Source organism: Somniosus microcephalus, chromosome 8, assembly GCF_052327205.1.
Source record: "Somniosus microcephalus isolate GS21.2 chromosome 8, FLI_Smic_1.0, whole genome shotgun sequence".
Taxonomy (NCBI): Eukaryota; Metazoa; Chordata; class Chondrichthyes; order Squaliformes; family Somniosidae; genus Somniosus; species Somniosus microcephalus.
This window is the reverse complement of record NC_140994.1, coordinates 59,583,696-59,607,448: the sequence shown is the minus strand read 5'-3', so window position 1 is coordinate 59,607,448 and position 23,753 is coordinate 59,583,696. Positions and strand designations below refer to the sequence as shown.

Genomic DNA, 23,753 nt, shown 5'->3' with positions numbered 1-23,753 from the left:
TTTAAGTATTTCTGATGTTAAAACATACAATTATTATTGGGCGGCATTTTCACCCCAAACTCCACCCCCACCCCCCTCCGATTTGTTGGCAGATCTGTGGTGAGAGGGGCAGGAAATTGCTGAGGGACATGTTCTCTCCGTGCTCTTGCCTTGCTGTGTGTCTCCCCCATTTCCCATTCCTTGGGCATGGTGGCAGACAATACGCTTGTCCATATACGGGCAGGCATGGTGGAATTAAATGAAAATTAGGGAAATACGTTTTCCAAAGCATTATCCTCCCTTTACGTCACGGCTAAATTGAATGCAAGGGGTGGATCTTAGTTCAAGCCATTCCAAAGGCAGTGATGTAGGACCCAAGATTTTTTTTTTAAAGTTGCAGGCAACTGTACGATCGCTCTTGGAGTGATGGATTGCGTCGGCCCAACAGGTTGGTGCAAACGTTAAAAAAAAAGTGTGGCCATTTTCCAGGTAGCACGAGGGCAGCCTGCACCCTATGATCGAGGGCAGCCTGCACCCTATGATCGAGGGCAGCCTGCACCCTATGATCGAGGGCAGCCTGCACCCTATGATCAAGGGCTGCCTGCACCCTATGATCTAGGCCTGCCTGCACCCTATGATCTAGGCCTGCCTGCACCCTATGATCGAGGGCAGCCTGCACCCTATGATCTAGGCCTGCCTGCACCCTATGATCGAGGGCAGCCTGCACCCTATGATCGAGGGCAGCCTGCACCCTATGATCTAGGCCTGCCTGCACCCTATGATCGAGGGCAGCCTGCACCCTATGATCGAGGGCAGCCTGCACCCTATGATCTAGGCCTGCCTGCACCCTATGATCTAGGCCTGCCTGCACCCTATGATCTAGGCCTGCCTGCACCCTATCATCTAGGCCTGCCTGCACCCTATGATCGAGGGCAGCCTGCACCCTATGATCGAGGGCAGCCTGCACCCTATGATCGAGGGCAGCCTGCACCCTATGATCTAGGCCTGCCTGCACCCTATGATCTAGGCCTGCCTGCACCCTATCATCTAGGCCTGCCTGCACCCTATGATCGAGGGCAGCCTGCACCCTATGATCGAGGGCAGCCTGCACCCTATGATCGAGGGCGGCCTGCACCCTATGATCGAGGGCAGCCTGCACCCTATGATCGAGGGCAGCCTGCACCCTATGATCGAGGGCAGCCTGCACCCTATGATCGAGGGCAGCTTGCACCCTATGATCGAGGGCAGCCTGCACCCTATGATCGAGGGCAGCCTGCACCCTATGATCGAGGGCAGCCTGCACCCTATGATCGAGGGCAGCCTGCACCCTATGATCGAGGGCAGCCTGCACCCTATGATCGAGGGCAGCCTGCACCCTATGATCGAGAGCAGCCTGCACCCTATGATCTAGGCCTGCCTGCACCCTATGATCGAGGGCAGCCTGCACCCTATGATCGAGGGCAGCCTGCACCCTATGATCGAGGGCAGCCTGCACCCTATGATCTAGGCCTGCCTGCACCCTATGGTCGAGGGCAGCCTGCACCCTATGATCGAGGGCAGCCTGCACCCTATGATCGAGGGCAGCCTGCACCCTATGATCTAGGCCTGCCTGCACCCTATGATCGAGGGCAGACTGCACCCTATGATCGAGGGCAGCCTGCACCCTATGATCTAGGCCTGCCTGCACCCTATCATCTAGGCCTGCCTGCACCCTATGATCGAGGGCAGCCTGCACCCTATGATCGAGGGCAGCCTGCACCCTATGATCTAGGCCTGCCTGCACCCTATGATCGAGGGCAGCCTGCACCCTATGATCTAGGCCTGCCTGCACCCTATCATCTAGGCCTGCCTGCACCCTATGATCGAGGGCAGCCTGCACCCTATGATCGAGGGCAGCCTGCACCCTATGATCGAGGGCAGCCTGCACCCTATGATCGAGGGCAGCCTGCACCCTATGATCGAGGGCAGCTTGCACCCTATGATCGAGGGCAGCCTGCACCCTATGATCGAGGGCAGCCTGCACCCTATGATCGAGGGCAGCCTGCACCCTATGATCGAGGGCAGCCTGCACCCTATGATCGAGGGCAGCCTGCACCCTATGATCGAGGGCAGCCTGCACCCTATGATCGAGAGCAGCCTGCACCCTATGATCGAGGGCAGCCTGCACCCTATGATCTAGGCCTGCCTGCACCCTATGATCGAGGGCAGCCTGCACCCTATGATCTAGGCCTGCCTGCACCCTATGATCTAGGCCTGCCTGCACCCTATGATCGAGGGCAGCCTGCACCCTATGATCGAGGGCAGCCTGCACCCTATGATCGAGGGCAGCCTGCACCCTATGATCGAGGGCAGCCTGCACCCTATGATCGAGGGCAGCCTGCACCCTATGATCGAGGGCAGCCTGCACCCTATGATCGAGGGCAGCCTGCACCCTATGATCGAGGGCAGCCTGCACCCTATGATCTAGGCCTGCCTGCACCCTATGATCTAGGCCTGCCTGCACCCTATGATCTAGGCCTGCCTGCACCCTATGATCTAGGCCTGCCTGCACCCTATGATCTAGGCCTGCCTGCACCCTATGATCGAGGGCAGCCTGCACCCTATGATCTAGGCCTGCCGCAACAAAACTATTAGTCTCATTTTGGTGGGAAACCCTGGCAGAGGACTGGGATCCTACCTCCAATTTTCAAATGATCCTGAGGCTGGAACATCAGCGCTTTTATGAGTTGTTCTGGTACTGAACTGCTTTGTCAAAGTTGATGTATTTTGAACTAGATCTCATAATTTATAACTGTTTCCAGGTAAGAAAATATTTGAATACCTGGACCATGAAAATATCCTGCTTTGGGACTTGAGGATAAGCCTGATGGTTTGGCTGCTCTGTTCACCATAGGAGCTGATAAAACATGAATAATTTTATGAGTAGATATATAGTTACGGCTGAAATGTTTTTATATTCAGTGGAAAGCTTTCTATTACAGTAAAATGAATCATAATTCTTCTGCATACAATAGTAGATTTTACAAATCTGCGCTCTCAGCGCAGAGCTTCGTGCTCTTGGAGCACACACCGGGAATTCAGGCGTGGATGTGAGTGAGAGCCGCCAGATTTTCGGTCTATTAATTTTAATGGACCAGAAATCCAGAAGTGCCTGCTGAACTCCAAGCCCCAATTCTCAATATATTCTCTCTTCAAAGAGAGAGAAATAATACGTGGACAAGCCTCGGGGCCTGGAGTCTTTGCTCGTTGGCGCTGGTTTTTTCGGTGCAATTCACCTGAAAATCAAGTTTCAGCATCAATCGAGTTTCCTCGACCTTTCGCGCTAGTTTAAAAAAAAAAAATCGCGCTAGATGCCGGCCCCGCCCACAAAACTGGCCACGCCCCCAGGATGAATGAATCACCATTGCGAGTTTCCGCTAACTGCGCTCATTTGTGGGCCTTTGAGGAGGCTGTACAAATTAAGCTGGTTCTTTTAACTGCAAAGACATTAATAGCCACATTTTAAAAGCTTTTGAACATCATTTCTTTTAATTTACTAAGAAACTGACTACTGTACACCAATATAACTAGCAAATAGTTTTGTATAGTTTTTTTAAAGTCATTTTCAGTTATTTAAAATTGGGTTACTCACAGGTGGTAGACGAGACATTTATTTTTTGTGATAAACCCATTTTCAACTGTATTAATCAAACTGCACCAAGTTACCACTCTTAACTATAACATGGTGTAGGAATGGCCAGATTCCTAACTAAAGGACTGAGGTCGAGTCAGTCTATCAAACAAACGATGTTTAATACTAATCAACAGAGTTTAAAACGAAAACACAGGAGAACTACATTACAGGTCTGTACTCTTTGCTGGCTCCACGAGGACTGGCTAGGGCGGCTCCCCAGCCTGACGTCATGATGTCATCATGTTTTCCCGCTGCTGGAGGATCACGTGATCAACGTGATGACGTCATCGCGTTTGGTCTCATTCGTAAAGGGACCGCGCTATGTACATGCAATTATATGAACAAAGATACAGATTCATTCTGTAGCTAATAATTTGTTAAAGATAATTATGTACATTAGATCAGAGTCCCCCTGGTGGCTCCGCCACATGCGCCCCCCAGAATTGTCTTTAACAGTAAAAGTCAATCGACTAGGAGGTCTGACAAGCCTGTCAGAGCGACTCCTGTATTCTTGAGTGGACGTTGTTGAACAGCGGGCGGGCTGGCGGATGGAAGCCTTCAGTCTGGCGTGGATGCAGCGGGAGGTCGACCACATCGTGGTGGTTGTGCAGTCTCTACTGGCTGGTCGACGTCCAGGTGTGACGGTTTGAGATGGTCAATGGATATGTGGTCGGGTTTACCACCGATGTCTACAGAGAAACTCTTGTCGCCTGTCTCCAGTACATGAAAAGGGCCTGTGTAAGGGGCCTTGAGTGGATCCCTATGGGCATCATGACGAATGAATACAAATTCAGCATTCTTTAGCTCCGCTGGTACGTGTGAAGATGGAAGGCCGTGATGCGAAGTTGGGATAGGCGCAAAAGCCCTGGCTGTTTCCCGGTTGTTGCTGAGTTGTTCGGCTGCGGACCACGGCTCAGTCGGAAGCGGCAGGAAATCTCCCGGTACGCGGAGTGGCTGGCCGTACACGAGCTCCGCGGCGGACAATTGCAGGTCCTCTTTGGGTGCCGTGCGGAGACCCAACATGACCCACGGGAGCTTATCCACCCATCCGGCGCCTTGGAGGCTGGCCCTCAGTGATGCCTTTAATGATCTGTGGAAACGTTCGCACAAACCGTTTGCTTGTGGGTGATAGGCCATGGTGTGGTGAAGCTTGGTGCTGAGACCCTGGGCCACAGCGTGCCAGAGCTCGGAAGAGAACTGTGGACTGCGGTCTGAAGAAATGTCCGCTGGAACGCCAAAACGTGCGACCCACGAGGAGAGGAATGCTCTGGCGATATCAGCGGACGTAGTAGACGCCAGAGGAACTGCCTCTGGCCATCTCGTAGTACGATCGACCATGGTGAGGATGTGTGTGAACCCCTGCGACGGTGGAAGCGGCCCAACGAGGTCCACGTTGACATGGTCGAATCGACGTTCTGGTACTGCGAACGTGGCCAATGGGGCCTTAACGTGATGTTGCACCTTAGACGTTTGACAGACGACGCAGGTGTTAGCCCAGTCGCGGATATCCCTACTCATTCCTCTCCAGACGAACTTAGCCGACATTAATTTTTGAGATGCCTTCACGCCAGGATGCGAAAGCCCATGTATGGCGTTGAAAACTTTGCGGCACCAGGCGACTGGAACGATCAGGCGGGGATCTCCCATGGAGACATCGCAGAGTAACGAGGTGCCTGCAGCGTGGAATTGCACATCGGTCGGTTGGAGGCTAGAGGTGTTGATGCGATACGCCTGTGTTTCAGGGTCTGATGCCTGATCGGTAGCCATGAGGGCATAATCGATGCCCAGCTGGACCGCCCGTACGGTCGCGCGAGAAAGGCAATCAGCTACCAAGTTGTCCTTGCCAGCTACGTGTTGGACGTCTGTCGTGAATTCTGAAATGAAAGTTAGCTGTCGCTGCTGTTGAGCCGACCATGGTTCGGCAGTCTTGGCCACGGCGAAGGTCAGTGGTTTGTGATCTACAAACGCAGTGAAGGGACGTCCTTCTAACAAAAAACGAAAATGGTGGATAGCCAGGAACAGCGCCAGCAACTCCCGGTCGAAAGTGCTGTATTTGCATTCGTTGCGCCGGAGTTGGCGGCTGAAAAATGCCAGTGGTTGCCACATCCCGTTGACCCACTGTTCCTGCACAGTGCCTATGGCATAGTCGGAAGCATCGATGGCACCTGGCAGAGGGTGCGCCAACATAGTTGCATTGGCTAGAGCGGTTTTTGTGTTGTCGAAAGCGTTGTCCATTTCGACCGTCCAGGCTATCGTATCCTTTCCGGCCTTGCCTTTGAGGGCCCCGTAGAGGGGCTGCATGAGTCGTGCTGCCTTGGGCACAAAGCGGTGGTAGAAATTCACCATGCCCAGGAATTCTTGAAGAGCCTTGGTGGACTGTGGCCTTGGGAATGACGTAATCGCTTCGACCTTTGACTGCAATGGAATTGCGCCCTCCGAAGTAATGCGGTGGCCCAAGAAGTCAATCTGTTGTAGGCCGAACTGACACTTGGCCGGGTTGATTATGAGGCCATGTTGGCTGAGGCGCCGAAAGAGGGTGCGGAGATGGCAGACGTGTTCCTCTTTGGTAGAGCTGGCTATCAGGATGTCGTCAAGGTAGAGAAATAAAAAGGGAAGATCCCGCAGGACCGAGTCCATTAGTTGTTGAAAAGCCTGTGCGGCGTTCTTGAGCCCAAATGGCATCCGTAGAAACTCGAACAGTCCAAAGGGAGTGATGACAGCCGTTTTCTGGACATCCTGCGGGTGTACGGGAACTTGGTGGTAGCCACGGATGAGGTCGACCTTGGAGAAGATTGAGTTTCCCGCCAAATGGGCGGAGAAATCCTGTATATGCGGGATCGGGTACCGATCGGGAGTAGTGGCGTCATTAAGGCGTCGGTAGTCCCCGCATGGCCGCCATCCACCGCCGGGCTTCGGGACGATGTGGAGAGGCGAGGAGCAGGGACTATTCAACCGGCGAATAATCCCCAGCCGTTCCATCGTGGCAAACTCTGCCTTCGCAGCCGCGAGCTTGCCGGGTTCCAGGCGCCGAGCTCGCGCGTAAACCGGAGAGCCAGTCGTAGTAATGTGGTGTTCGACACCATGCTTAGTGGCTGAGGAGGAGAAAGTGGGCTTGGTCGGCTCCGGGAATTCACCTAATAGGCGAGTGAACTCGTCCGACAAGGACAACGCGCAGGAGACAGTGTGCGACGTTGCGGAACTGCAGAAGCAAGGGATGGAGTGGGAGGTGGCCGCGTTGACCAATCGACGATTTCTTACATCCACCAAGAAGCTGTTGGCGCATAAGAAATCTGCGCCGAGGATGGCTTGCGAAACCTTGGCTGTAATAAATTCCCACTGAAACCGTTGCCCGCCGAAGCACACCTGGACCCGCCGTTTGCCAAAGGAACGAATGGCCCCGCCATTAGCTGCCACGAGGGAGAGGCCATGCATCCCAGACTGAATATCGAGTGCTGAGGCAGGAAGGATGCTACACTGCGCCCCGGTGTTGCATAAAAAGTGCCGGCCTGAGAGGGAATCTGTAATGTAGAGGAGCTTCCCGGAATTTCCAATCGCCATCGAGGCCACGGAACGTCACTCAGACTCGGTCCTCCTTTTCTGGAGTTGCTGCTGGTGTTGATGTCGGTTTTTTTTAGGCGCGAAACTGCAGGGAGGGCGGCAGCCTCTGGCTTTCGCGCCGAAACGGGCATGGTAAAAACACAAGCCGGGGGATGGAGGTGTCGGAGCGGCGTTCGCGGGGGAGGGGTGCCTCGTGGCGGCGCAGTTTTGCTGCGTGACCGCATGAATTGTATCTGCTTCTGCAGCAAGTGCTGCGCAATCTGTGGCTTCTGATCTGGCGAGGGCAGCCTGAACCTGCTCGGGTAGTTGACTCAGGAATAACTCCCGAAAGAGGAAACATTGTGGTTCTGAGCCAAGGAGCGTGAGCATCTGGCTCATTAACTTAGATGGCTTGGAATCGCCAAGCCCAGGCAAAGCGAGTAGCCGGCGGCAAGCTCCACCTTCGTGAGCCTGAAGACCTGTATTAACCGCGCTTTAAGAGTATTATACTTGCTGTCAACCGGGGGGTTTTCGAGCAGGCTGATGATCCGTGAGGCCGTGGAGCTGTTGAGTGCGGAGACCACGTAAAGGTAACGGGTCTGATCTGCAACGATGCTTCGGAGATCGAATTGTGCTTCTGCTTGGACGAACCAGGAGGCCGCCTGTTGTTCCCAAAACTGTGGGAGCTTCAAAGCCAAGGAGTTCGCTTCCATGTTTCGTCGCGCTTCGCTTCTTCCGCGAAAATTGTTCACGAAAATTCGGGGTCACCACTGTAGGAATGGCTAAATTCCTAACTAAAGGACTGAGGTCGAGTCAGTCTATCAAACAAACGATGTTTAATACTAATCAACAGAGTTTAAAATGAAAACACAGGAGAACTACATTACAGGTCTGTACTCTTTGCTGGCTCCACGAGGACTGGCTAGGGCGGCTCCCCAGCCTGACGTCATGACTTCATCGCGTTTTCCCGCCGCTGGAGGATCACGTGATCAACGTGATGACGTCATCGCGTTTGGTCTCATTCTTAAAGGGACCGCGCTATGTACATGCAATTATATGAACAAAGATACAGATTCATTCTGTAGCTAATAATTTGTTAAAGATAATTATGTACATTAGATCAGAGTCCCCCTGGTGGCTCCGCCACAATGGAATACTTTTTAAAGCAAAAATATGTTTCAAAAAAATTACGGTCTAAAACATTGCCTGATTCATGGGGCAGATTTTATGTTTGGCGTTATGCGAATGTTTTTGAGCGGAAGCGCGAGAATAAAAAACACTACTCAAAACTGGCACAATTTGCACCTGGATCGCCAACTGCACCCAAAACGGAAACTCTACCCCAGGATCTTTCACATCCTCAGCATATCCCAAAGCACTTTACAACCAATTTGAAAGACAGTCACTGTTGTTGTGTAGGCCAACATAGCAGCAAAGTCCTAGAAATAGCAATGAAATAATGACCAGATAATCTGTTTATTTGATGGTGGTGATTGTGAGATAAACATTGTCCAGGACACCAGGACAATTTTCCTACCCTTCTAGGAATAGTGCTATGTGCCCATCTGAATAGACAGAGCCTTCGATAATGTCTCTTTTGAAAGTCAGCACCTCTGACATTGCAGCATTCCCTCATTACTGCACTGGAGTGTCAGCCTAGATTATGTGCTCAAGTCTCTGGAGAAGTGCTTGAACCTACAACCTTCTGACTCAGAGACAAGTGCTACCACTGAGATGGGTGATGAATGTGGCTGAGAGGGAAGACGGGCCTCAATTTAGTGACTCATCCCAAAGGTAGCACCTTTGACATTGCAGCACTCCCTCAGTACTGCACTGGAGTCATCTTATATTATGTGCTCAAGTCTCTGAAATTAGATTTAAATCCATAAATATCTGACTCAGAGGCAAGATTTCGAGCACTGAGCCAAGTTAATACTTGGACTGCAAATTCATAAAATCTAACTTTTTAATATACACTATTTTGGATTGAAAAATAAGCCCCAAAATCCAAGCTTGTATTATGTGAAACATTACATTAAATAATAATTTTCAATCAACAATCTTGTACTTGGTCAACTAGCCCTATCTTCAATGCCCAAGTTAAATAGTTTGCTCACTTCATATTTCATTACTTTAGAGACCTGATCGTGTCTTCATTCAGTCAACGTATATGTTTATTATGGAATTTATTCCACATAATGAGAGGACATCCATTTATCATATTTTTTTGGGTTGCAAAATCATTTCAGAATTGATTTTTTTTTACAATTATATCCTGTAAGGTAGCAATTCCACTGGATAAATGTCGAATTGGTTTAAAGGCAGATATGAAAAATATAGTGAATTAGTCTGTTACCTGCCTTAGGTTTTGTTTTATAAGATTTACAAGTTATTGTTGTTTCTTGCCACCTCCCATTCTGGGTCCCCCAAGTCCACCACTTCCCTGCTAAGCGGATGGACCTGCGAGGTGACATTTTTCCAGGCTTTACCGGTGGTCACTCTATAATCATCCATTAGAAAATGAAGCCTCCCCTCTCTGTGAGACAGTGTCTAACTTTATGCCAATCCTGCCCGAAAAGAGCTGTGACCAGATTTGTGCTGTGTGAGAAACCACATGCCCCAATCTGCCTCCCTGCGCGTTGTTGCTGTTGAAATTCTCAGGCTTCATTTAAAAAATATATAATAATTGTACTTAGTATAAATATGTGTTTCTTTTCAGCTTCTTGTACACAGCTAGTGCTACAACAAATTGGACCAGGACTTCTCTTGAAGATAAATTAGCTGACAACGTGTGAGCTGGCAAGACCTGCTTCAGAACTTACGTTTTGACACTGCTGGTGGTGCGCTTTTCTCTGTGGGGTCAATGTATGCACCGGTAGGTTCATTATTCTCCACAGGAACAATGTAATCATCCTGGAATTAAATACAACATTCCAATAATATAGGAATACAAGAATATAACAATACAAGACAACCAATCAGCTCGATAGCAAAATACTGCAGATGTTGGAAATCCGAAATAACAACAGAAAATGCTGGAAAAACTCAGCAGGTCAGGCAACATCCGTGGAGAGAAATTTGAGTTGACGTTTCGGGTTGGACCCTTCTTCAAAACTGGAAAGAAAAGAAACTAAATCGGAGGCAGGGCTGCGATCGGACAAAAGAATAAAAGAAACAAAAGAAGTAAAAGAGATAAGAAGCTAGACGAGATGGTAATAGGCTGGGATTAGGTGTAAAGTGTACTGGCAGGGCAAAAGATAGCTGCCAGGTGTGAGAGAGAAACAAAAGGAAAGAGGGGGGGGAAAGGAGTGGAACAATTACAAGAGAAAATGAAATGGGGGCCGAGCTTATGATCTGAAATTGTTGAACTCGATATTGAGTCCGGAAGGCTGCAGACTGCCTAATCGGAAGATGAGGTGCTGTTCCTCGAGTTTACGTTGAGCTTCCGTGGAACAATACAAGAGGCCAAGGACGGTGAGGTCCGAGTGGGAATGGAGCGGTGAATTAAAATGACAGGCGACCGGAAGCTCGGGGTCACCCTTACGGACTGAACGGAGGTGTTCCGCAAAGCGGTCACCCAATCTGCGTTTGGTCTCCCCAATGTAGAGGAGACCGCATCGTGAGCAGCGAATACAGTATACTAGATTGCGAGAAGTACAAGTAAATCGCTGTTTCACCTGGAAGGGGTGTTTGGGGCCCTGGACAGTGGGAAGGGGGAAGGTATAGGGGCAGGTGTTACATCTCCTCCGCTTGCACGGGAAGGTGCCAGGCAAAGAGGAAGGGCTGTTTGGGGTGATAGAGGAGTGGACTAGGGTGTCTTGGAGGGAGCGGTCCCTGCGGAATGCTGAAAGGGGAGGGGAGGGGAAGATACGTTTGGTGGTGGGATCACTTTGGAGGTAGCGGAAATGCCGGAGGATGATCCGTTGAGTGTGGAGGCTGGTGGGGTGAAAGGTGAGGACAAGGGGAACCCTATCGTGGTTCCGGGAGGGAGGGGCAGGGGTGAGGGCAGAAGTGCGGGAGATAGAACTGACACGGTCGAGGGCAGCGTCAACCACAGTAGAGGGGAATCCTCGGTTGCGGAAAAAGGAAGACATGTCTGAAGCACTGGTGTGGAAGGTGGCGTCGTCGGAGCAGATACGGCGGAGGCGGAGAAACTGGGAGCATGGAATAGAGTCCTTACAGGAAGCGGGGTGGGAGGAAGTGTAGTCCAGGTAGCTGTGGGAGTCAGTGGGCTTGTAGTAAATATTGGTCGATAACCTATCCCCAGAGATGGAGACGGAGAAGTCGAGGAAGGGAAGAGTCCGAGATGGACCATGTGAAGGTGAGGGAAGGGTGGAAATTGGAGGCAAAGTGAATGAAATTGTCAAGTTCGGGGCGAGAGCAGGAAACGGCACCGATACAGTCATAAATGTATGACCAATCAGCTCTCTCCATCAACCAAGCTCTTTTACAGGATCTGAACATGATGTTGTGCTGCCAACCCAGGTTTGTGAAATTTTTGCTGCTTCGCGAATTGGGGCAATTCACTTCAAGCGAGCTTTATTTACCACAGGGAGTGGCAGTCTATGCAACAAGTTGTTGGCTGTAAGCATGACTTATTCCTTATGCTCATGTCTAACACATGGATTTTTAAGTTTGCAATCACATCCCAATGTTCTGCACATACCTCTGTACTATTTGTACACAAATATTAATTTTCAAAATATTTCCCCCTTAATCTTTTTTTCTAATTGGAATTTTAGATGTAGCTTCTTTAACCTCTTTTCATGATTCAATAATCTAAGAACATAAGAAATAGGAGCAGGAGTAGGCCAATCGGCCCCTCGAGCCTGCTCCGCCATTCAAGAAGATCATGGCTGATCCAATCTTGGCCTCAACACCACTTTCCCGCTCTCTCCCCATACCCATCGACTCCCTTGTAGTTCAAATGTCTGTCAATCTCCGCCTTGAATATATTCAGTGACTCCGCCTCCACACCTCTCCGGGGTAGGGAATTCCAAAGATTCACGACCCTTTGAGAGAAGAAATTCCTTCTCATCTCCGTCTTAAATGGGCAAAACCTTATTCTGAAACTATGCCCCCTAGTTCTAGATTCCCCCACTAGGGGAAACATCCTCTCAGCATCCACCCTGCCAAGCCCCCTCAGAATCTTATATGTTTCAATAAGATCACCTCTCATTCTTCTAAACTCCAATGAGTATAGGCCCAACCTGCTCAACCTTTCATCATACGTCAACCCCTTCATCCCAGGTATCAACCTAGTGAACCTTCTCTGTACTGCCTCCAATGCAAGTATATCCTTGCTTAAATATGGAGACCACAACTGTACGCAGTACTCCAGGTGCGGTCTCACTAGCGCCCTGTAAAGTTGCATCAAAACTTCCCTTCTTTTATACTCCATACCCCTTGCAATAAAGGTCAACATTCCATTAACCTTCCTAATTACTTGCTGTACCTGCATGCTAACTTTTTGTGTTTCATGTACTAGGACCCCCAGATCCCTTTGTACCACAGCATTTTGTAGTCTCACTCCATTTAAATAATAATTTGCTTTTTCATTCTTCCTTCCAAAGTGGATAACCTCACATTTTCCCACATTATCCTCCATCTGCCAAATTTTTGCCCACTCACTTAACCTGTCTATATCCCTTTGCAGACTCTTTGTGTCCTCCTCACAATTTGCTAACCCACCTATCTTTGCATCATCAGCAAATGTGGCTACATTACACTCGGTCCCTTCATCCAAGTCATTAATGTAGATTGTAAATAGCTGAGGCCCCAGCACTGATCCCTGTGGCACCCCACTAGTTACTGGTTGCCAACCGGAAAATGACCCATTTATCCCGACTCTCTGTTTTCTGTTAGTTAGCCAATCCCCTATCCATGCCAAAATATTCCCCCCTACCCCGTGCGCTCTTATCTTGTACAGTAACCTTTTATGTGGCACCTTATCGAATGCCTTCTGGAAATCCAAATACACCACATCCACTGGTTCCCCTTTATCTACCCTGTTTGTTACATCCTCAAAGAACTCTAGCAAATTTGTCAAACACGATTTCCCTTTCATAAAACCATGTTGACTCTGCTTGATTGTCTTATGATTTTCTAAATGTCCTGTTATTACCTCCTTAATAATGGATTCCAGCATTTTCCCAATGACAGATGTTAGGTTAATTGGCCTGTAGTTTCCTGCTTTCTGTCTCCCTCCTTTCTTGAATAGCGGCGTTACATTTGTGGTTTTCCAATCCGCTGGGACCTCTCCAGAATCCAGGGAATTTTGGTAGATTACAACCAACGCATCCACTATCTCTGCAGCCACTTCTTTTAAGACCCTAGGATGCAGGCCATCAGGTCCAGGGGACTTGTCGGCCTTTAGCCCCATTAGTTTGCCTAGTACTTTCTCTCTAGTGATAGAGATTGTTTTAAGTTCCTCCCTCCCTATAGCCCCTTGATTATCTATTATTATTGGGATGTTTTTAGTGTCTTCTACCGTGAAGACCGATCCAAAATAATAAGAGTCTCTGCCATTTCTCTATTTCCCATTATTAATTCCCCAGTCTCATCCTCTAAGGGACCAATGTTTACTTTAGCTACTCTCTTCCTTTTTATATACCTGAAGAAGCTCTTACTGTCTGTTTTTATATTATTTGCTAGTTTACTCTCATACTCTATCTTCTCCCTCTTTATAATTTTTTTAGTCATCCTTTGCTGGTTTCTAAAAATTTCCCAATCCTCTGGCCTACCACTAATCTTTGCAACATTGTATGCCTTTTCTTTCAATTTGATACCATCCTTAGCTTCCTTAGTTAGCCATGGATGGTGCATCCTTCTCGTAGAGCCTTTCTTTCTCACTGGAATACACTTTTACTGAGATTTATAAAATATCTCCTGAAATGTCTGCCACTGCTGATCTACCGTATTACACTTTAATCTATTTTCCCAGTCCACTTTATCCAACTCTGTCCTCATACCTTTGTAATTGCCTTTATTTAAGTTTAGGACACTAGTTTCAAACCCAAGTTTCTCACCCTCAAACTGAATTTGAAATTCTACCATGCTATGATCACTCTTTCCTAGGGGATCCTTTACTATGCGATTATTAATTAATCCCGTCTCATTACACATTACCAGACCTAAAATAACTTGCTCCCTGGTTGGTTCCTCAACGTATTGCTCTAAGAAACTGTCCTGAATACACTCTATGAACTCGTCCTCAAGGCTACTCTTGCCAATTTTATTTGTCCAATCTATATGATGATAAAAATTGCCCATGATTATTGCAGTACCTTTCTTGATTTATACTCTGTCCTACAGTATAGCTATTGTTAGGGGGCCTATATACTACTCCCACCAGTGACATCTTACCCTTACTGTTTCTTATCTCCACCCAAACTGATTCTACATCTTGAGCTTCTGAGCCAATATCATTCCTCATCACTGCAGTGATCTGATCCTTTATTAACAGAGCTACCCCACCTCCTTTACCTTTCTGCCTATCCTTCCAAAATATCAAATACCCTTGAATATTCAGTTCCCAGCCTTGGTCACCTTGCAACCACGTCTCTGTAATGGCTATCAGATCATACCCATTTATTTCTATTTGTGCCGTCAACTCACCTATCTTGTTACGAATTCAGATAAAGAGCCTTTAATTTTGTCTTATCATTTTTCCTTACTCTGACTCTATTTTCAGGTGCAGTCTTATGCTTGTACGCTCTGCCCCTTCTGATACATTCTGGTTATCGTTACCCCTGTCATTGCCCTGCTCTATTGCCTTCTCCTTTCTCTTTGCCTTCCTAAATACCGCTTTACCTGAACCCCTATCATCTATTTCCAGCTTAGCTTTTCTCCCTTCTGCTTCTACCCTCAGGTTCCCATCCTCCTGCCAAGCTAGTTTAAACCCTCCCCGACAGCACTAGTAAACCCTCCCGTGAGGATATTGGTCCCGTTCCCGTTGAGGTGCAACCCTTCTGGCTTGTAGAGGTCCCACCTCCCCCGGAAACGGTTCCAATTCCTCAGGAATTTAAAGCCCTCCCTCCTACATCATCTCTCCAGCCACGCATTCATCTGCTCTATCTTCCTATTTCTGTACTCACTAGCATGTGGCACTGGTAGTAATCCGGAGAGTACTACCTTAGAGGTCCTGCTTTTTAACCTCTTTCCTAGCTCCCTAAACTCTGCCTGCACACTCTTAAGCTGCGGGGTGACCACCTCTTGAAACGTGCTATCCACGTAGCTCTCAGCCTCGCGGATGCACAGCAGTGACTGCAGCCGCCGCTCAAGCTCCGTAACCCGGTGCTCGAGCTGCTGTAGCTGGCGACACTTCCCGTACATGTGGTCCAGACCACGGGAGGTGTCCAGGAATTCCCACATGGCACAGGATGTGCATTCCACGGGTGTGAGCTGCCCTGTCATACCTGTAATTAACAGACTATTTACTAACCTAGCTGGAATAAACTATAAGATTGTATTAATCTTTGCTGCCCTTCTCTGAATCCTTTCCCATACCTTGATGTCTTGAGCACAATGATCGCACCAGACACAATACTTCACATGCTTTATAATATTGCTGGATAATTCCTTCCTTACCCTTTAAACAGATTTGTACAACTAGGATCAGTAATATGTTTGATAATTCACTTCATTTATTACCAACAAAACATGAATCTTAAACACCCTAACCAACCATACAGAATAGTGCACGTTAGCCCTGCATCCAAAACTTACTATGCGTAGATTTAATGAGAAATCGTGAAGATGGCTTCTCGAAGCCTCCCAGAGTTTACTTTCTTCTTTCCTTCTTCTCTCTCTTCTCTAGCTAAGTTAAAAATGGCATCTGTCGTATACTCTTTTGGTTTATGGCTCTCTTCCTGCCGAAAGCAACCCTTACCTCATGTTTTACAACCACCCATTTGTTTCAAATAGTTCACCAAACAGAGATGAGAGGCCTCATTCAGACCCTTTTCACACCAGAGTGTTGCCTCTTATTTATTGCCCCCGCAAACCATCTCTGATGTAAACAATCCTCTGATGTGAGCATTCACTGTGCCCCCTACTGTGATAAAAGCTTGTGTTTCAAAAGCTTCTCTTATCAGCAGTTTTGAGAAGGGCCTTTGAGAACATAACAGGGAAAAACAGGCTTTGTCAAAAACACGATTTAAACAAATCCTTTCCATATTATAGTTTTGTCTCTGGTAGAACTAAAACAAGGTAAAAACATCTAGATATTCTTACAAATACGCCAACAATAATTCCTTGAGTTTAGTCTATAGATTTACTTATACATTTCAGTAATTTATTTGCTTTTCCAACTGTGACAACACCTCAAAACTTATTCTAAGATGACACCTTTTGCAAAGTGAACATCCGAGGTCCAGGCTAATTGCTCACCAGATATATATTGGCACAGGGGAATAATTAATAGAATTCCTCCTTTATAAGTGGGCTGATACTTTTTTTTTTAATTGGTTTTTTTATGGGATGTGGGAGTCGCTGGCAAGACCAGCATTTATTGCCCATCCCTAATTGCCTTTGAGAAGATGGTGGTGAGCCGCCTTCTTGAACCGCTGCAGTCAGTGTGGTGAAGGTACTCCCACAGTGCTGTTAGGTAGGGAGTTCCAGGATTTTGATCCAACGACGATGAAGGATCGGCAATATACTTCTAAGTCAGGATGGTGTGACTTGGAGGGAAACTTGCAGGTGGTGGTGTTCCCATGTGTCTGCTGCCTTTGTCCTTCTAAGTGGAAGAGGTTGTGGGTTTGGGAGGTGCTGCCGAAGAAGCCTTGGCGAGTTGCTGCAGTTCATCTTGTAGATGGTACACACTGCAGCCACGGTACACCGGTGGTGGAGGGAGTGAATGTTTAAGGTGGTAGAGGGGGTGCCAATCAAGCGGGCTGCTTTGTCCTGGATGGTGTTGAGCTTCTTGAGCGTTGTTGGAGCTACACTCATCCAGGCAAGTGGAGAGTATTCCATCACACTCCTTACTTGTGCCTTGTAGATGGTAGAAAGGCTTTGGGGAGTCAGGAGGTGAGACACACACCGCAGAATACCTAGCCTCTGACCTGCTCTTGTTGCCACAGTATTTATGTGGCTGGTCCAGTTAAGTTTCTGGTTGATGGTGACCCCCAGGATGTTGATAATGGGGGATTCGGCAATGGTAATGCCGTTGAATGTCAAGGGGCGGTGATAGTGTTACCTTCCTGTAAGTTGCAGTGACGCAGGTGCATCCAAAATACTGACTTACAATTGCCCACTTCATGGCCCCTCACCACTAGCAAAGCCTTGCAATTTAAAAGGATGATTTCCCTTTTTGCTTATGACCTTACCTCATCATCTTCTTCCATTTTCCCAGCTGCCTGAGGTTGTGGGGGCGTCTTTCGATTGGTTGGAATTGGTGATGATCGTGGCATCATTGGTGGCGGCTTTGAGAAAGGGATGGCTGGCCGGTTTACTGGTCGGTTGTCTATGAAAATGATAAGGAGTCTTACTTTGCTAGATCCAGAAACGGCCACCGTCCCAGTACTGAACTGGTCAGCTTGCTTTTAAAGACCCTTTAGGTAATATATAAAGTTATTGTTAAATAGAAATCTTTAATAAATTAATTTGAGTGTTTTTTACGAAGGAGAAAATATATTTACTGATTGGTAAATCACATTCCCGTTGAACTTTGTTTAATGGGCATCTACTATCCCTGATGTTCTTCCAATGATTTTTATATCTACTCTCACATGAAAAACCAAATGCAGAGAAATAATAAAAACAATGGCAGAATGCTTCACTGACACAGCTCCACTGGTGGTTTAGTGATGAGGCTTCTGTCCACCATTGTGAGTTTGCTGCTAACTCACTCACGATTCCTGGACTGGTCCTCATTAGCTATGGTGGGATAGGATGGCACCGGTAAAATTGCTGCCTTTTGGTTTACTGCCACTGGGAAGGACGGGAATTTAGTGTTGTAGCATTTCCAATGCTGCAACTGATTAAAGGGACACTTTTTTGGCAGGGAGCAGAACAGGGCAACAATGAGTAAGAAAGGAGCAGCATTGTGGGGAGTGGGGGGGGAGGTGGGGGGTCCCTGCAGCAGGAAGGGCTCATAGACTTAGTGATATTTTGATGGACGTCCCACAACAACAACTTGTATTTATATAGCGCCTTTAACGTAGTAAAACATCCCAAGGCGCTTCACAGGAGTATGATAAGACAACATTTTGGCACCGAGCAACTTAAGGAGAAATTAGGGCAAGTGACCAAAAGCTTGGTCAAAGAGGTAGGTTTTAAGGAGCATCTTAAAGGAGGAAAGAGAGATAGCGAGGTGGAGAGGTTTAGGCAGGGAATTCCAGAGCTTAGGGCCTAGGCAACAGAAGGCACGGCCACCAATGGTTTTCACTGAGTGATGCACTGAGCACTAGTGAGCAGTTGGACCAGGGAATGGAAGAGGGGGAGTGCCATTCTTTCACGAAGGCTGTAGAAATGATGGCCCTTGGCTGAGGAGCCTATGAAACCAACTCTTCGGGGCCCAATCTTCAAAAGGACAGTGATTTGGGGTATAGATCTCAAATGCCCAAGTTTGGATTCTACAAAGAAGTCGATGTAAGCTATTTTGACACAGAAGCTAATGAGATCATTAATCAGGTGCCTTAACAACAAATCAAACACAATGTTTGGGTATAGAAAGATGGGTACTCATCTTAAAACACAAATTTAATAATGACTGCAACTATTGTGACATGCAGTTTGGCATATGTGGCTAAGGTGGTGAGAGTCAGTGTCCAGAGAGGACTGCGAGGGAAAGAGCTGTCTGATTTAAGGAAGCTACTAAAGACCAAAGGAGTTCCATTCCTCCTGGTGATAATTTTACTAAGAAAGTTGGTGTGAGTACAAATGGGAGTCAAGCTGCAATTGTGATGGAAGTGTAAAAAGCATGCCTGAGCACATCACGGCCAACAGAATTGGTTAGTTATAAGTGACCAGTCTTAAAGTAGTAAGCATTTATGGAGATGCTCACCTGATAATTTGAAGTTTTAACTTTTTGGATGATTTTGTACTTATTCTGACTTTTGTGCAATTATTGAGTACCAGAACAGTACATATCCCAAATACTTAGCGCATGAAAAAATTAAGCCAATATGCGACAGTAACAAGCAACGGAACATTAAATTTTAAAACAGAACAACCATACATTACCTGCATATTCACCCTTAGAAGTATTAAAAGATTGGTGAACTCTTTTATTGCTTTTAATTTCACTAGGAGGCGGCTCATAATTTTCATCATCCTCGCCATCATCACGTGGATCTTCATAAGTGTCTGAGCCATCAGAATGCCCATCTGGGTTTTCATAATCACTGTTGTCCTGCACACAAGTACAATCATTAATCATAGCACAACAGTTTTTTTATTTGAATTAGCATTATATACTAATTTTATTGCATTTTTTAATAAATCAGAATAAATTAAAATATTCACTTAGTCAAAATATAGTCATAATATAGTCAAACTATATCAAATGTTAATATTTTATCAGTTGGTGTAAGTAACAGGCCAATTCATTTAATAATTAAAATTTATGAAGTTATTTTCAGACGAGTGTATAGATTCCATCAGTGTAGAAGTTTCAGATGTGACTTTCATGCCAGGCAGTATCTACACTGGGCCGTTAGTTACGTCTACAGGTAAACACATCCAAAAACCTGCATTAAGGTGGGATCTATGACATTAATGGTGCCTAACCGTTAATTACTTTTCTTTCCTTTGATTTTAAAATCTATTCCTCTCAGTTTTATCAGTATTTTCTTGTTGGTATAGGTAACTTATTATAAGTAGGTTTTTCCCAGCCCCAGTGTTCTATGGGCTGAATTAGTCTCCCTTCAACAAACAGTAATTTTGGGTTGAAGAGGGAATTTATTCTCATCTCTCCGTACATGTGAATGACCTACATTAGCACTAAGGAAGTTTTTGGACATTTATTAGATAGGTGTGCCCACTCTGCACACTTCTAGACTCATGATTCTTCTTCTTCTTAGGCAGTCCCTCTGAACCGAGGATGACTTGCTTCCACATTAAAAATGAGTTCTCAGGTGACTGATGAGTCCAATGCGGGACCTACAGTCTCTGTCACAGGTGGGGCAGACGGTGGTTGAAGGGGTGGGTGGGGTGCTTGGGTTGACGTGCGCTCCTTGCGCTGCCTGCGTTTGGCTTCCGCTTGTTCCCGGCGAAGAGACTCGAGGTGTTCGGCGCCTTCCCGGATGCTTCTCTTCCACTTTGTGCGGTCTTGGGCCAGGGATTCCCAGGTGTCGGTGGGGATGTTACACTTTTTCAAGGAGGCTTTGAGGGTGTCCTTGAAGCATTTCCTCTGCCCACCTGGGGCTCTCCTGCCGTGCCGGAGCTCCGAGTAGAGTGCTTGTTTTGGGAGTCTCGTATCAGGCATGCGGACAATGTGACCCGTCCATCGGAGCTGATCGAGCGTGGTCAAAGCTTCGATGCTGGGGATGTTGGCCTGAGCAAGAACACTGATGTTGGTGCGCCTATCCTGCCAATGGATTTGCAGGATCTTGCGGAGGCAGCATTGGTGGTACCTCTCCAGTGCTTTGAGGTGCCTGCTGTACATGGTCCATGTCTCTGAGGCATATAGCTGCTCTGTAGACCATGAGCTTAGTGTCGGGTTTGAGGTCCTGGTCTTCAAACACTCTCTTCCTCAGGCGGCCGAAGGCTGCACTGGCACACTGAAGGTGGTGTTGGACTTCGTTTTCGACGTCTGCCCTTGTTGACAGTAGGCTCCCGAGGTATGGAAAGTGGTCCACATTGTCCAAGGCCTTGTTGTGGATTTTGATAATTAGGGGGCAGTACTGTGTGACGGGGGCAGGTTGGTAGAGGACCTTTGTCTCACGGATGTTTAGTGTAAGGCCTATGCTCTCGTACGCTTCGGTGAAGGTGTTGACGATGGTTTGGAGTTCAACCTCTGAGTGAGCACAGATGCAAGCGTCGTCTGCATACTGTAATTCGATGACAGAGGATGAGACGACCTTGGATCTGGACTGGAGGCGACGGAGGTTGAACAGTTTCCCGTTTGTTCTGTAAATTAGCTCCACTCCAGTGGGGAGCTTACTGAGGGCGAGATGGAGCATTGCAGCAAGGAAGATCGAGAAGAATGTTGGTGCGATGACACAGCCTTGCTTGACCCCGGTTCGTACGTGAATTGGGTCTGTGGTGGAACCGTTGGTCATGACTCATGACTAATGCATCACAGAGTGCTGTTTTCACGTAAGTTGCGGGGTTATGATTAGTCTGTTGATCCATTTTCTCCATAACAAAGAAAGCCTGAAAATGTACGCAGAGGCTGTGGGAATGTGGTCAAGTTTCTATGTGTAGGTGCATCAATGTCATTTGTGGGTAATTTGAGATTTTACTGAAATGGACAACGTGGTTTGCAATCCAATTCAGACACTGTGGAAGTGGTGTTGGGCTGCTCCTGTGTAACTTTTCCATATAAATGTTTTAATTCACTCCTTTTATGTGAAACTTCAATTTGTTGAATTATAAGAATGTTTATCGCCCCTCCCTACCTCTCCAACACATACTCTCCGCTATTCTGATTCATGCCTTCCTTGCATCCCCCTCCCTCCACTCCACCTTCAGTGGCAGCACCTTCAGCTGTCTTGATCCTACACAATGGTACTCTCTCTCTCTCTCTCCAAACCCATCCGTCTTGCTACCTCTCTGCTCGCCTTTAAAACCCACCTCTTCGACTATACCATCAATTACCATTCTTAACGCTTGTTCCACCACTATTTGGCATACATTTTCACCTCTGACATACATTGGGACACACCACCATAGTAAAGGTGCTCAACAAATAAAACTTGTTATTACTATAATGTCGAGGCAAAACAATTTGGGGGAAAAATTCAGTATCGACCATTCTGGGGCGCTAACATTGCCAATCACGCTGTATAACCTCATAGTCATCAGTGGTGTTTTTGAATGAGACCTGGGCGACTACTATTGCAGCCCCCATCACTTTCAAAAGTGCAGCATTTGGAGATGTTTGAGGAAAAGGTATAAAATTTTTTGCGCAGGCAGCAGACTGGTGCAAGTAATAAACGGTGTGATCACTGAAAGTGCCTTTTTCGCAATGTTCAAGCAACAGGGAAGCATTCCCTTTAATTACCGCTCCTGCAGCGCACTCACGAGTGCACAACGCCTCCTCTTACTGGCGTTTTCAGCACGAGGCGCTAAAGCAGTGGGCGAAAGGCAATGTTACATCAGGGCCATCACTGACGTCACCATGTGTGAGGCGCTAGAGGCCTAGGCGCTAACAGTTAGTCCAGCGCTAATTAGTCACTGAAAGTCACATGCGGCGCTGGATTTGCCGCGGCTGGGCGCTAGCCCCTTAGCGCCCCCGCCAGGCACGAACGGGAGGTGCTCACCTACCGAGTTTCGTGGCCATGGTATTTAGAGATCCTTTTCAGCATGGCGGCCACTACAGGGGATCTGTGGTGTGTGTGAGCAGGACAGGCAACAGCGTGTCTCTTCAACCAATCAGATTGAAGAAGCCTTGCTGAGACACGCATAGTCTAAACCAGGAAGTCTAAATTAGAATATTTTATTCAATGTAAAATCATGTACAGAAAGCAAAATGAAGTGAGGGAAAGAAAGATAGAATAGAGAGAGAGAGAGAGAGATAAAAGAGACAGAAAGAAAATGTAAACAAAAAATTATTTTACATTTTTTAAAATCTCCAACAATAATTAAATTCTGAAGGAATCATACTCCACACAGTTTTAAAAATTGTAAAGTTGATAGAATCTTATCCTTGTCGCTGGGTATGTTTATATGGCTGTCAAAGAACTAGTTTGTTGTGAATATTGGATGAGGTATAGAGAACAGTGGAATGGAAAATGTGACCAGGAGTGAGGAAGATCTAATTTCTCAAAGTGATCTTGAGTAGAGTAATAGTTATTCTGTTGCGCGTCATTGCATATGTTGTACTGTGTTGCTACATTTTCACTGTCTCTTTTTTCCTCTCTCTCTCTCTTAATCCAATCTTTATTTCCCTCTCTTTATTTCTCTTTCGGTTCCTTATACAATGTTGAATTCACCCACTCTAATTTACACTTCCTTCTCAGGATTTGCGCTTTTTATTTCACAATCCATCAATTTAATTGGTTAAGGAGATACACAGTTGTTTGCCCTGTTCACTCAGGTCCCAGATGCACAGTTTCCATCACTGTGATGTTATCAGCTCATTCTTTCAACAACTTGCTACATAGAAAATGCAAAAACCTAAACATGTAAGTGCAAGTCTAACTAACAGAAGGTGCCATTAGATGCCCTGCTACAGCAAATAGTAGTCCATTATAGCACTTGTAAACATGTTGCACTGAATTTTCGATTTAAAGCATTTATGTTGCCATTTTCTTGCTTATAGCTGCCAGTAAGGCAGTACGTTACATCAAATAAGAACATAAAACATAAGATTTATCCATACAGCCCCTCGAGCCTGCTCACCATTCGATAAGATCATGGCTGAGCTTCAACCTCAACTCCACTTTCCCGCCCCATCTCC

The 23,753-nt window shown here is 47.0% G+C and overlaps 1 protein-coding gene across 7 annotated transcripts in view; it reads right to left on the bottom strand.

The window, feature by feature from the left end:
* blnk (B cell linker) overlaps window positions 1-23,753 on the bottom strand; it is a 260,778-nt gene that overhangs the window by 36,709 nt on the left and 200,316 nt on the right. For 6 of the 7 annotated variants that reach the window (XM_085994750.1, XM_085994751.1, XM_085994754.1 and 3 more), the window contains 4 exons: window positions 19,373-19,541; window positions 17,515-17,651; window positions 10,012-10,102; window positions 2,801-2,875 (listed from right to left, as the gene is read on the bottom strand). In XM_085994750.1, coding sequence (XP_085850876.1) covers window positions 2,801-2,875; window positions 10,012-10,102; window positions 17,515-17,651; window positions 19,373-19,541 — 472 coding nt within the window. The remainder of the gene's footprint in view (window positions 1-2,800; window positions 2,876-10,011; window positions 10,103-17,514; window positions 17,652-19,372; window positions 19,542-23,753) is intronic. The other variant, XM_085994752.1, reaches the window with a different exon arrangement.